At 45.1% G+C, this 15,341-nt stretch overlaps 1 protein-coding gene across 1 annotated transcript in view; it reads right to left on the reverse strand.

The window, feature by feature from the left end:
• The window catches only part of LOC8035835 (gamma-aminobutyric acid receptor subunit beta), a 246,812-nt gene that overhangs the window by 124,356 nt on the left and 107,115 nt on the right, over window positions 1-15,341 (reverse strand). The window contains exon 5 of the mRNA XM_042289637.1: window positions 22-248. Within this exon, the coding sequence (XP_042145571.1) occupies window positions 22-248 (227 nt within the window). The remainder of the gene's footprint in view (window positions 1-21; window positions 249-15,341) is intronic.

A 15,341-nucleotide genomic window follows, 5' to 3' on the forward strand; every position in this document is an offset into this window, starting at 1 on the left:
GGCTTCCCGTGGTGCGCTTACCGGATGCTGCGGAAGACTTCGCCACCCGATCCGATCCGGAGAAAGGTGTTGGGCGTAGTGGCCATATGAAAGTAGGCGCTCTTTTCATTGGCGAAGAAGGTGTCGGGAACCCAGATCTTCTCAGCCACCTCGGCGCCCACTGTCATGCTCTCCAGGCCTGGGCTCTTCTGGAACGAGAGTCGCTCGTCCCGCCACGACTGTCGGAAGTAGAAGTCCGAAGTGAAGTCCTGCCAGGAAGAGACACAAAACAGAAAAAAAAAAACACGTCTCCATCAGAGGCAGCCCAGATCGCCGAGCTAGCGATCTGCTAGTCAAACCCTTCTAAAACAACGCTGCCCGAAAACGAATTCGCACGCACAAAGAAACACCTGCCTTGAAGAAACATTAGGTGCGCAAGCGAGCTGGTGTAAATTACCAACCCCCACACCCTGGGACAATGCGCAATTTGTGCCGGAGTGCCCAACGTACCGTTTCGGATGCGAGTAAAAGAACGGTTCCCTTCAACTCTCTATTGAGAGCCGTAACGATGCAGCTTTGCCGGCGTTGATTGAATGGCTTCCTCAAATCATAGTGTTGGCCGGGGTCTGATTTTGGTGAAACTGAGTATTCGCGACTCCAGCGACCTATAGGGGGCGCCCCCACCAGACAAACATGGCGGCTGAGTCCAGGTCGCGGCGGGTCGGCCGGGCCGCCTGAACAGGTGGCGCGTTCAATTTAACAGATTTTCTTTTGTTTAATGCCCAATTTTATAGGTATTTGAACTGAGACGGTTAAGTGTAGCCGGTGCAGATAAACTTGCAAAGCATAGTTTTGTTTTGCCGGTGTTTTTTTGTTCTTTTCGTGTCAAACATTCGTTTCGGAGATTTCGTTCAAAACCGAAACTATGGGCTCCGGAGGGACGGTAATATACTAATCAGTTTTGATCATCTAAGGAAAGCGGCGATGACTACAGAATTGTTCCACAGAGATTAACTTTTCAGCTAACTCGCATGCCTCGACCGACTTATCTGTCCGCGAAATCGAGCTTTTGTGCGTATCCGCATTTACGAAACAGCTCCAGTCGTCTGCTCGGCCAACAACACAGGCTGCAGGAAAATTACGAAAATTAAGCAACCGCCTCTTGAGCCAAGGACCGTGTTAACCCGACGGCGCCCACTAAGCAGCTGATACTCGTATTTCAATTCAGGTTTTAGTAGCAATCGAGAAGTCATTTTGACGAGCGGGTTATGTATTATATTACGTACTATGGGGGGGTGGGGGGGGGGGGGGGTCCCACTAAAGCGATATTAGTATACCCTTCGGGTTGAAATATGAGCTTAGTTGACTAGCTATTAGGTGAGCTGCTGAATAAAAGTATATTCGACAGACGGAGAATACTACTTAAACTTAGCCAAATGGTTCTATAGCCGGCAGCACGGGGACAAACTGAAGAGAGTCTTCACTGAAGATCCGCCCAGAACCTCTCTGCATTGAAAGGAGAAAATTAGTATTTTTTTTTTGTGGCCGGTCAACCTGACCAATGTAGACGTATATTGCTGCTGGCTTCGACGTCCTCGTAATATAAATATTGGAGGCGCGATAGGTCAAAATGCCGTGACAGCAACTAACGTTGCGAGACATGTCTCCCACCTTTTGAAAACAGATAATTTCCCTCATTCATCATTTGCAGTGAGCAAGTTTTCCTGAATCAAGTAATTTCGAAATCAGACCAACTCCTTCAGTGTGGTCCAGAGGCTTTTTCGGCGAAAAGCAGCCAAGATGAATAGCCAACGCACCGACCGGCGTGGGTGGCTCAAACTTGAAGCTAACCGAACACAACCAAACTCAAGAAAAGCAGCTATCGAACCTTCCCATTCACTTGACTGCAACATTGACGTTCCCTCCAGTATCAGTTACCAAGTGTCGCTTTGAATGTGATTCGAGACAGACAAGAAATCACAAAGTTTTCCGTGATTCTTCCCCATCCAAGAAATCGAAAGCACGCGACCGTGTGCTGTGGAGTAAACGGGCTTTCAAACACGTAATAGAAGAAAAAATCTACTGAGGCTTCACCACACTAATGATCACTCACAAACTTAAGAAATATTCGGACCTTCGTCAAATTACATCGTTCGCCACCGCGCCGACAACACGTCTCCGCGAAAGCCACCAGAGACGCGTAGGGGCGCGGAGCGACCTGGACCGGCTGGTTCCCGGTTTTCCCGCTTGGCGGCGTCCGTTTTGCTGGAGTCGCGAATAGGGTAAAAAAAAGAAATGGAGACAAGACAAACAGGGAGTCTAAAGATACTTAATAATTTATGCTTGTTTTTTCCGTCTATTTATTTTTCTAGTTTCTTTATTTAATATTTATCTACAGTCCCTGCTAAAAAAATAAACATTATTTGATTACTTGAACATAGCCGCCTGCCCTTGGACCTAACAAGCCTGACTACGAAAGAGCAGAGGAGTTGAAGCCTGCTCTTGTCGCCCAAGAAGCAGATTTGTGTTTCGAGGGAGAGCCACGTTGGGTGCTTGTTTCTGCATTAATTTAGCTGAATTTATTAAACTTTTTGGCGATCAATTGGTTTAGCTAGTTGTTAGAGACTATTAAATAAAACATGGAGTGCAAAACATAAGTAAAAATAAAGGGTGTCACAAAAGAAAATTTAGAGGGTTTTTATTTCCGCAAAAATAAACTGGGCATCGCCGAACACTCATTCTCCGCCCAAAGGTAGCGCTAGAGGACACAACGAGATGCCAAAGTTTCAACCCGATCCGATAACTTAATCAAAAGTTATAAGTGACTTTCTGAACATTTCAATGGGAAAATGGCGGCAGACGGAGTTTTAGAATACATGGGGCTTTATGGCGCAGAGACCGAAAACGGGCAAAAATGAGATCCACTTTTGCACTGAAATTTTTAAAAAATCACTTATAACTTTTAAATATGGTATCAGATCGGGCTGAAACTTTGGCATCTGGTTGTGACCTCTCGAGCTACCTTCGGGCGGAGAATGAGCGTTCGGCGATGCCTAGTTTGTTTTTGTGGTAAAAAAAACCCTGTAAATTTCTTCTCGTGAAACCCTGTACACTCTAAATCATTATTCAAGGCAAACCTAATTATGATGCGTTTGTTTCCATGTTTCTTGCCTTAGTAGTTCGCGCCTTGTGTTTTTCAGTAATAAAGTTATAAACCGATTTGTATGCCCCTCGTCAAATGTTTTATTGCTTCACTCGACGGGAGCTTCCACATGTTGCCTTCTTGTTTTTACAAAAAGAGCTAAACTACATTGTAAACATGGGGCCAGGAAGTATGTTCCTGCGAGTCAAACGCAGCTTCAAAAAAGTTTCTCAAAGCCTAAAGAAGAAGACAGGTCCTTTCTCGTTTATTGCTTTATCAGGAAATCCTGGCACCCAACGTGTTTCCTACCCTCCCCCTCCCCCCCCCCCCCCCAAGACAAAAAAAAACAAAAAACAGAAGAAAAATCTGACCCATTTTTAGGTAGCCAACAGTTTCCCCACATCCCAAACAGAGACTCTCAAGAAGCCATAAATGTATCGCAAATAAACTAAAAAAACCTAACAGCAACAACAATAACAACACACCCGCTAAGGATCGTCATTCTCGCTCGGTCCTCGGAAAGCCGTCAAAACCGAAAGCCCGCAATTATCTCAGGTAAACAGCCGAAAATGTCCGTAACGCCACTCGAACGCACACAAACACCGAAGACACACACACATACACACACTTACTCCTACCCCTTTCTAACGTATAGACGACCAAAACAAAACACCTTAACGGATGTTCTCTTTGCGAACCCCAAGGCACCCCAGCACCTTGATTGTCCAGAGCAAGCCTCAAACGCCTTACTGCCCGTCAAAACAAAAAAAGAAAACAAAACAAAACAAAAAAAACCGCTCATATAAAGAAACGAAAAACGCGGTTAAACAAGCGAAGTGAAGAAAGAAATACGTTTCAACATAACGTGCTGGAGGCAGTAAAAGAAGGTCGAGGATTCTTAGACAGCGCGAAACTGCCGGGTCAAGATTGGAGCTGGACGCAACAGTATACTAGAGCCCGCGCGGCAAACGTCAGGAGATAAAGATACAGGGGCCTGAAGTACGAGGGCTGCGAGAGAAGGTAATACGAGAGAGGTGTTTTTCGTTGCTTCGCAGCTCGGCGCCAGTACACTGAGCTTCAATTTAGGGTAACGACGGCTCGTTGCAGTCTCTCTGTTTTTTGTTTGTTTGTTTTTGTTTTTGTTTTTACGAGCGATCTTGGGTAGAGAGGAAGGCGGTGGTGAGTGATATAAGGTTTTCACTGGAAATTAGACATTAGGAATGCCGAAAATGTTTTTTTTGTTGTTTGTGTGTGTGTGGAATAGATTTAGGTTTTGGTGTTGACGCTTCTTGAAATTTTGATGCCGGGTTCGTTACGAGGCGGTTCGCAGTGTACATTCTGTGATTCCCAGAACCACCTTCTAATGAAGGGCTCGTTTGAACTTCCGAGTGAGGCGAAAACGTATACATTCGCAAATATCGCTGACATGTATTACGGCTAATGTTGAAAACGTAAATATTATAATAGTCACAAAACCTAACCGAATGTAAAATAATTCTGGGGATAAAAATAAATCTACATGTACGCAACAAAGACATAGACCGCGTTAATGTAGCAGCGTAGCAATCTAGAAAAATATAAAACTTTGCATTACATTTTTTGTTTTTTGTAGAGCTTGATAGATTTGGTTTTAGGAATGAAACATTTTAGAGCTGGCACCTAGTTTGCAAACAACCGACGAGCTTTGTAGTCTATTCGCTACGCTGATCTGGAGATGGCGCTACAAGTCACAACCATCGCTAACTCGGTCAATCGCCTGCATGTCCACCATTCACTCTAGCATGTTTGTTGGTCTTAGTGTTTACAGGAAGAGAGCTAACCAAACTTCATAAGCAAACACAAAAAGAAAAAAACACCACCACGTAAATGCGCATTCATTGAAAGTCTCACCTTTTTATTTGAAGGCGACACATCTTTCGGCTCGCTTTTTTGTGCTTAGATCTATTGAGGTCGCCTTAATTAAGCTACTTCTCGAATGATTTGAAAAGTAACGACCACCTGTGTATAACCAAACACTGAAGTTTTACGCAGCGCTGCTGAAGTGAAACCATTTATGATAATTCATGTTTCATATTAATATGAAAAATGGTCACTTCTTCCACCGATATAACAAGTGTAAGGATGTGTTGCATAGAAAACAAAAAAAAGCTAAAGCTTTAGGAAGTATGTGCTGGTTGAAAGCGGGCTTTTAAAGCCTATGAATCATTTTATACTTTTTGCAGGCCATGACACGGTGCATCTAATATAAATATTTAAAGGCTTACGCAACACGCAGCTAGTACGCTATGATTGAACCCAAATAATAAAAAAATTATATATATATATATATGAGTGTGTGCGTGTGTGTGTGTGTGTGTGTGTGTGTGTGTGTGTGTGTGTGTGTGTGTGTGTGTGTGTGTGTGTGTGTGTGTGTGTGTGTGTGTGTGTGTGTGTGTGTGTGTGTGCTTATTGCTACGTTAGACATTTATTATTCCTCCTCGTCTCATTCCGAGCTTCCACCTTAGAGTCACGGACCACGGACAGCTTAGAAACAATGTTAGCGGCGAGTGTTTAGCATTTTATGATTGGTCCGCAGGACACAATTAAGATTGCAACGTTAGCCGATAAGAACGCCGATGACGACGCTCAAAACAAGAAGCGTCAGCTCCATAAACAATGCCCTGCGTTACTCAAGTTCTCGGAGACTATAGATGGCGTGGACAAGTTTTCCGTACTCCCTTTATAAAATTTAAGTGCTCAGGCAATTTTTTTTTTTTTTTTTAGTTTTTGACATGATGTCTGAAGTGCTGATACAAAACGTTCTGCCCAGTTTCTATTTCGAAGTCTAAGGGCCCGTTCACACTATTGCAACCGAGTACGACCGAGAGAGACCAGACAGGTTTTTAAGCCTCTTGCGATCTGTTAGGACCAGTTCCGCTGCTGCGCGTCCGGTCCTAAGAAGTCGTAAGAGGCTTCAAAACCGGTCTGGTCTCGCTTGGTCTAACTCGGTCGCAAGAGTGTGAACGGCGCTTAACCGTCTCTGAGTCGACAAGATCGCTATGCAGATAAGATTAATCGGAAGAGGTTTTTGGGAACGCAAAGGTTGGAAGCTGTGCGGCTGGCAATTATCCACCGCACTAGATAAAGCGTTTGTAGACATATCTCTGTAGGACACTTTGCAGACATGTTAATTGCAGTATTTTTTATATATTGTTTCACTGAGCATGACGCTTTGCACGATTCTATCATGCTCACTTTTTTTCCTTGTTCATATTTGGTCTCATCATTTGGGCGAGATAGCTCCTTAGATCCCAGTGGTCAGCCCTAAGTTTGTTTTGTAGCACACGGTAGACGCCTGAACATTTGTGAATGTCTAGTGTCAAACCACAAACTTAATTTTTTATCAGAGGGTTTCTTTTTACCTCGTAGTTTGCCAGTTAAGTTTCTACAGATCACAGCAAATGGCAAACAGTAAGCTTTTTGAGCTCACGTTGGGGTGGGGGAATTTTCATTAAAACAGAAAATCCACTCTTAAAAAACAAACAAAAACCTTCCATTCATCGTTTCGCAAAAAAAAACGCGGGTTGCCAATCCCTGCGAACAACGAAGATATCGGAGCGAATGATAAAGTTCACAACAAACATAAATCATAATAATACCACAACGGCTGGGGCATTGATCAAACGAGGCGTAGAGGGACCAGCTATCCCTACTCCCGGCTCACACTTAAAGCCTAATTTCCAGTCATGAACCAACGAGCCCAGCTAAACATTTCGTTGCAAAGCCTAATCGTATCCTCAATTTCGTCGATCGCTCGCAAGGACCCTTGTTTGCTGGCAGTAATTGGCAACCGCTGTGTCGAGCAAGAAATTGACCGGATTGTTTTCTTTCTCTTATAGTTCACAATTAAAAAAAAAAACTAGAAGTTTAAGGAAAACAAAATTAAATAATTTGAGGAGCGTGTGTGTTTACACAGACATCTCACACGGCGACTCAAAATAACGGACCTTCGAATACCACCGCAAACACCTTTCTCCATGCACGTCCCTCGTCAACACCGTATAAAAACAACACGCATCACGCCCCCCCCCCCCCCCCCCCCCCCGAACCACCAAAAAAAAGGGAAATAAAAGAAAAAAAAAAGGAAACGAGAGCCAGACGAAGTCTGCCCTTGACACCGATACAGACGCGCACTCGCTGGGGTTTTCGGACGAGGGGGGGGGGGGGGGGGGCAGCAGTGTAGCAGCGAAAGAAGCGAGGACGACGACTACAAATCAATAACGGTGTACGTAGCGTGCCGCTGCCGTGCGCCGTCGAACGACCCGCTACAGCTACCGAAAAAGCCCCTCTCGTGCGCCCCGTCGACAACACGGCACGGCCAACGATTTACTTTGCCTTCCGGTAAGTCGTGAGGACTGGGAAGGCTAAGGGGGCGATCGTCTTCGCGAAGACGGTGCTGGCGTCGTGGGGGGCAACACCCCCACACTCCGTCGCGACTTAACGGTGGACTGCTGCAGATGCTAAGAGCCACCGTCCCCAGCCAACCAAGTGGCCCGAGCGCATCAAGTGTGACGCGCCCAGCGCGACGCTGCGCCCCTTTCGAATGACACGTGACAAGTAACGCGGTATTTAGATAGTGTACATTACAATACAATTTAATATGTTCTTTTTTTTTCGCCACGTTTTACAGCTTGGTTTTCCTACGTAAGCCAAAGAGGCTCGTGCGTGGAACGCGGCGGTAGTGGTACGGGGAAAATGAAGTAATCTAACGACAACACGTTTTTGATGCTCAGTGAAATAAAACAAAACAAGAAAAAACAAGAAAAACATTGCTTTAGTAATATATCCGCAGCGACCAAAGCACCATAACGAGTGGTACCTATACCTGCGCATACTAGCATTCAGCGTAAAAGTCGCACTCGAACGTACATATATCGGTTTGTATCCAATTGATCCGCTAAGAAATACAATTTAATAAAGTTCCCTCGATGTAACCTTCTCCCTAGTATGTTTTTTTTTTTTAATTTTCCTATACTTGTTTTTGATTAAATAACTTTCTTGGCGACATTTTGAGGGTTTTGGGGAGATAATATTATAAAGCCCCGTTCAAAAAGCCCCGTTTGCTTACGTCAAGGTTATGTCGGGAACGTGTATACGACTGCTAACGTCGAGAGTCGCCGAGACATCTGTGCTTCGTATTAAGTGTGGAGACCACTTCGGGGAGTAGCCTCGCACGCAACATTCGAAACGCGGTTATCTCGGTGACTTATCACGTAATGTAAGGAAAACGTAAGCACACGCTCCTGTGTGAATGGGCGTTAAAGATGCTCCGAAACCAGGACCACTGTCAGCCAATAGCAACGAAGCATCCTAGCGACTCCGACCAATGAAACCGCGGAGTAATATCTCAAATGCGTACGGCTCATTGCCCATACAGCCCGGACTACGATCCAACCCAGCGACCGCGCACTCGAGAGCTAACGACCGGACATACTGCGGGGTTTTCGAGGCGATTATGGCAATGTTATGTTCCCTCGCTGGAAAAAAAGAACATTTCTTCAGCTAGATCTACAAATGCATACACATTTTATAATAACAGCGTTTGCAATCTCAACAAAATGTCGCGTTTTCATCGCTCCCATGTCGTCCTGGCTGCCGGAACAATCGCCGGCGATGACCCCGGTGTGTTCGATTTTTGGTTACTTTTTTTTAATTAGGGAACTCGGCAGCGCATCCTTTTGACTTACGATTTTCAAGGATGCTTAGAGCCCACGGAGTAAGTTATCGTCACATTTAGGCGATCTGAGAAAATTCCTCAGGGCACCTTTAATGATCTCTTCGGGTAACTCTTGGAATATCTTTGGCACACGATATTGAATATAACGTAATATAGCGTAACCAAGCAACGAAGTCAGTACCCATAGTCACGTGACTCTCACGTGATCCTTAGGACCACGGAGTCGTGTTGTCACGTGATACATTCTCAGTGCTGGATTGGCTAGGATGGGCTCGTAGCGTGCGTCGCGGTCCATCGTAAGTTGAGACGGAGTGTAGGAGGAGGCCTCTAGGCTCCGGTTCGCGTGTTCGGCAGTCGACTTCCGCGGGGCCGTCCTTGCCGGCGCAATTGCGAGGGATTTAGACGTCACGCGCGTGACGGCCCGCTGCGTGTGTTCGCGCAGCTGCTTTCTGTAGCGGCGGTTTGACAGACAGCGCCGATCACACTGTGCGGAGGGAACTGCTTCTGGGAACAGAATGGCTTATGCGGTTTGCAGTTGTACGAAGCTTTTTTTTTTTCTTCTTTTTCTTCTTTTTCTTAATTAGAAGAAATGAAGCGTGATTTCAATTGTGTCCTGTTGCACCTTGACGGTCTCCTGTCGATTAAAGGAGGGCAAAACTGCCGCCCTGAAGTGACGCGTTTTTTGCGTCTGCTTTGCGACTCTAACTTTTTGTTTCACGTTGCGTACGTCCGCTGCCGAAGCTACGATTCTATATGTAATTAGTCAAGCAGTGGAAAGAGTGCTTCGTCATGGCGTTTGTTGTCTTTCGTCGGTTTGCTTTCACCCTTTGTGCCTAAAGCCCCTAGATAAAAGCTTCCTACAAGTAACGACATTCTTTGAAGCGCCGACTGCATGAAGGTACAGGTTTGCGGAAGCGAATGGAGACGCACAACAGAAGACTGAACTGAATGCCGTCATTTTGTTCAAGCGGAATGTGCTTTCTTATTTGTATTGGTTGTCGCTACTCGTAAAAGAAATATCAATGGACTTTACCTGTACCATAGCCTCCTCTATACTCACAAAGACTGACAGTTCTACGACGGAGCCATAGAGTGCCCGGTCGCAGATTTGGAGCGCAGAGCACAGAGCATCAAAGAGCCATCTCTCGAGGAACCTGGACGTCAGCGCACAGCTTTTGCAGCGGCGAGGACCCGAAACACATTTCTCCGTTCGGGAGAAGTGTGTTTCGGCGTCTTGCCGCAGCGGGGCGCCAGTCAGGTGGTTATCCTCTCATCCCGTTGTTTCCCGCTCCACCCTTTCTATTTCGGCGGCCGCTTTTCGTGGCGATCTGCCAGGCTTTGTCAGTAAATAGAAGGCTATGGCTGCACCAATCACACGCCGAACGAAGTGCACGATCATTGCGCGTTCGCTGTGCGTTATTGGCACAGCCGGTGACGGCAATGGGGACAAATGCCGTGACACTTCACTCTTTTATCGCCACTTATAAGGCTCAGCTGGATCGTGGCATCGGCCGCGTTCTGTCGTAAATTGAAATGGAGCTGGGGAGCCTAGTTTTTCGCAAAGCCCTATGGAAGCGCCAAGCGCTACAACCTACTGGGATAATCCGGCGAAGAACGAAGCTACAAAACATGATTAGACACAGAATAACCCATCTGCTCCGTGACACCCATCATGACGGGCTTTATTTTATCTTGGACAGTCTTGCAGCGCAGGCTGTTTTTGGGGGTCCTAATGTACTTGGTTTCGGCTCAAGTTCAGACGCAGCCGACGCTACGTCAAAAACGCAAGTCATTGGGATACTTCAGTTTATATTTGGTTCAGCCATGATAGAACACGTACGAAAATGCGACGAACACCATGACGGTGCTCTTTTGACACAGTCTTACTGATCCCATCATCTTGTAGCGTCTGCTGCGTCAGGACTTGAGGTGCAACGAAGTGTAGACATATTTTCCTCCCGATTATTCGCCCAGCTCTCTTCGTGGATTGTAGCGATTCGCTTTCCGGAGTGATTCGCGCGAATCTACGTGCTCAAAACTTCTTAAAGTACAAGGATTCGGAAACACTGCTGGTGTACGAATTGTCTCGTTGCTGTAATGCATTTTTTTTTACAGCGAAGCTGTATAGGGGGGGGGGGGGGGTTTAGGGTTCCATGCATTTTTGGTATCCGTGTGCACAAACTAAATTTCACGTAAATGCCCCGTCACCTCGATGTGCGTCTTGATGAAGAATGACGACAAGACGTGTGATAAGGGAGATACATCCGAGAACAAAGGGCCTTCTCCCGTTCGAGTCAGGTGACGTCATTGCTTTATATATATATAAAAGCAGCGGTTTATGTATATGTAAAGCATTATATGTATATATTTAACTTTAGCAAATAATTTCACCAAAGTTGTAATTGAACCCAGCAGTGTATATCTAAGTGATCACGAAGCAATCATCACCACCGTTTCAAAATGGTGTAAGTATATACTGTAAATAAGCATTTCGTGAAGTGCTTTTGTGTGCCTCTTGGTGAATCATGTGCGGTGGTGCTCTACAGTTTTGCTGGCCAGCTTCACAGAGAGGAATGGCTCACAATGTTTTTTTTTTCAGTCAATGAGTATAAAAATCAAGCACAAATAATACAAATTAAGTACAAATAAATCTCCACGTAAAAAAAAAAAAACGAAACAACGTGGCGACGTAGTTTTTATTTCAAATGCCGCACACTATTATTAGTTCCGTGATTCTATATCAACGCTACTAGATTACCCCAGTTGTGAAACTCCCGCGGAAGGGGGTACCCCCAATCACTCCCTTTAGAGCGGCAGACATCGGAAGAGAGGAGAGAAACGTGACGGTCGCCCCGCTGCGGCGAGACGCCGAAACACATTTCTCCCGAGCAACGGAAGGTCCGCTTGTGCTCCTCACGTTCTTCGCGCTACCGCTTCTTTTTTCGTCGGGTTGGAAAATCATGTTTCGTGTCCTCGCCGCTGCAAAACCTGTGCGCTCACGTCCAGGTTCCCCGAGAAACGTTGTGTAGTACCAGATCCTCGTGCTCCAAATCTGCGGCCGGGCACTCTATGTCTCCGTCGTCGTACTGCCAGGTTTTGTGAGTAGAGAGGAGGCTATGACCGCATTTGCCATAGCAGCCGTCCGGCACGTCAATGACGGGAAAGGAGCCGTGGGGGAGTGGGGTGTACTACTTGCGCAAGGAGCGTCTATGAACAGTTCCGTAACTGAGCGAAGCGAGTAATGTTGCTCTATATACTCGTTGTCCCGTCAAGAAGAAAAACAAATTGCGCGTTATTAACGGGCTGCGCGATGCAGTCATTACACGATTTGATTGTGGAAGGCACATACGATGCTTCTGACGTTTGAAACGTATATTTCTCGAGAAAGGAGTAAGGTTCTAAATTAGGCTAGTTGGTCACAGCTAAACATGGTGAAATGCAACCTCAGTGAACATGGACAAAGATGAAGAAACGAACACGACAAAACGACGGCTCACTCGCAACTAATGCTTATTTTATGAAAGGAAACCAAGGAAACTGCTTAGACAAATTATACAGACACATATTAAAACGCACGCCTATTAAGCAACTTGAGCTTGAACTTGAACCTGTTTGTTTCAGCACTATTGTGCTGAGGGAACAAGACAAAAAGCTTTCACAGGGTTACTTGACTAGGTCTGGTGCCCCTGCATTTATAGGGCATATGGTAATTAAAAAAAACTGTACAATATAATTTTTTACACAAAACACGCGCGTACATCTTTTTTGTTTTGTTTGTTAAACAGTGAATATCATTGCGATCTATAATAAACTTGTTAAGTAATCTAGGCAAGTTATGAGCAATTGACTGCCGTTCGTAATTTGTACGAAAATGAGGCACATTCCATAACTCTCCGCGTCAGATATGAATAGAAGATCCATGTTTTATCAGGTGGTGTAAATTAGACAAGAAAGAAATAAACTCACGAGTTGAAATTAAATAAGCCCGTGGCAAACGGTACTGCTATACAGTAGCAATTCTCATAATGTTTAATTAAAAATATATTGATCCGATATGAGTGCCGTTAAGCACGTTGGCAATAAAACGCAGCATTTTGTTTTGGAGGATCGCAAGTTTTTAAAAGTTACATTTAGTCATTGGACCCCAAACCAAATGGCAATAGTTAATTGGTGACCCTAAACAGAGCGTGATAAGTTTGCATTTTATTATTTAAATGGAACAAAGAGCGACAGTAACGTATTATTCCAAGAACTTTCGACAATTGTTTAACTAGGATAACGTCACCGAAGTGTCAGTGAGCCTTCGGTGGTGTTATCGGAGCAGGAGATAACGTACCTTCGATCTAGCACGAATGCCAATTTGTAAGGCGATATCTCAACGACCTGTAGTGGCTTGATAGGGGTGCGTTTCAATGCGCGTGTTTGTGTTTAATCTGTTTAAAAAGCTTCCTTGGTGTTCTTTTCACAGAATAAACATCGGTTGCGTGTTGGCCGTCGTTCTCTCGTGTCCGTTTCTTTCTTTGCGTCCCCGTGTACTGAGGCGGTATTTCACCATATTTAAATGTCTCGATCAATTATCATAGGGATAAGTTAAGATGCAGCTATATATATATATATATATATATCAATTCAACACATGAAGGAGACAATTACTAGCCTTCCGTGAAATGGCAAACTTGTTTTTTTATATTACGTTTTTTTAGGCGAATACAGGCATAGTAAACCGTAGCAGGCGTATGATGTGCAGACGCAAGTCACAAGTTTCGCAAACGCTACAAAAGTTTCGCAAACGCTACCAACAATAATTTTTTTGAATTTTTTTTTTAGAAGGATGTTGTCTGTCTATACTTTACACACGTTACTTTCACAAAAACAAAACTGATTTTAGCCTGAAGGTTTCTTTCGCAAACGTGCATACAATTTCATGAAGGCCCGATCAGAAGCGGATTCAAGTCAAAGGTTGGAGGCCAATCGCGGCTTTGCGTGTAGGCCTTGGACTCTTACGATCGATAGCAAACCGGACCGACTTCGAAACAATATTTGCGCGATACTCTTGAAAACGCTTGATTGAATATGTGGTGAAGCAGGAAGGACAGAAAGGGCAGTGCTGTTTCTGTCATGTACGTAAAAATGTTTATTTTGGGAGTCTTTCCGTCATAAAGAACATAAAAAATCAGTAAGGAGTCCCAAGAGGACATTCCGCTGTGAAACGAGCCGGAAACATTGTAGCTTGCACGCAGAAAGCTCAAACTTTCACAGAATGTGCACTGCGCAGGTCAGTTTTACCGCGTGAAATTTCAAAGCGCGGTTCTTTGTTTTATAGAAAAATAAGAGCAAAAACTTGCGAAACTCATATGTGGGCGCGTTCGCAGCTTACCGGGTTAGCGGCGCTATTTACTTGTGGCGCCATCTCCCGATAGGCGCAGCAAGCAGACAACAGGGTGCGTCGTCTGCCCCAATAAACGCCGATTTTATTCTCTGGTGATAATGCAATTATATGAAAAAGCGCAAGCGAGCTGGACAAGAGTGACGAAAATAATCCCTGGAGAAAGGAAGCAAGGGGGACAAAAGACAAACACATACAAAATTGACTCAAGAAACGCCCAATATCTGTGGAAAGAAATGAGTCCATAGGAAAAAAAACAAACAAATATAAACAAAATATTTAACTTTCGAAATCTAGCGGTTACATTAATGTGACGTGACGTCATGGTACCGCGTAGTACCACGACTTTAAAGTATGCAAAGAATTTTCCCGCTATATTTAGTGGGGATTTGATGTCACGTGACCCCTTGACTTCACGCCACATCGTAACATCGTGCGGTCGGACTCGCACTTGATAGAAAGGTCTGTGGTAGGTTCCCTTAGGAAGCAATCGCCTTAAAATACAAATCCCGTGACCAAACTACACCTAAGAATTCAAGAAAAGAACAACAACATTAAAGGGTTTGAATGCGTTTTTTCGCGGCATCGCGACAGAATTGTTTCGCCGTCTTGCGCTCTAACCGCATATACGTCGCCACTAACGCGGTTTGTGCGGGAGCGCTCTTCGCTAAAAGCATCTCCGCGTGCCGAGGGGCGAGGACCGCTCACCACGAGTATACTGAGCGCCACCCGCATGGGAAACCGAGCAGCAGCTGAAAATTTTGCCCTCGCGAGCTCTAAACTCGCGTGCGCGTTCGTGGACTCTCCCCACCCCTAAAAAGGCCTTCAGTGCAAACGAGCAATGAATATTCATGACTCGCGTATACCTGCCCGAGTTCATCAGTGCGGGAGAGTATATACGGCATTCAGCGGCCCTTTTTTTTCTGTTCTTGATTTACTTTCACGGTACGTTACGTACTCAAGGATTACACGCGACGTAAACTTTCGTGTTTTTTTTTTTATGTGTGCTGCTGGCTTGGTCTGACGCGGCTGGTCAGCAAAATATAAACTAGCTGGCGCGATGTTGTTGACAAAATTTCACTGGCAGGGAGGGCGCGCGACAGTTTTTTTTTTTTTTT

Source organism: Ixodes scapularis, unplaced genomic scaffold (genome assembly GCF_016920785.2).
Source record: "Ixodes scapularis isolate PalLabHiFi unplaced genomic scaffold, ASM1692078v2 PGA_scaffold13__105_contigs__length_92229423, whole genome shotgun sequence".
Taxonomy (NCBI): domain Eukaryota; kingdom Metazoa; phylum Arthropoda; class Arachnida; order Ixodida; family Ixodidae; genus Ixodes; species Ixodes scapularis.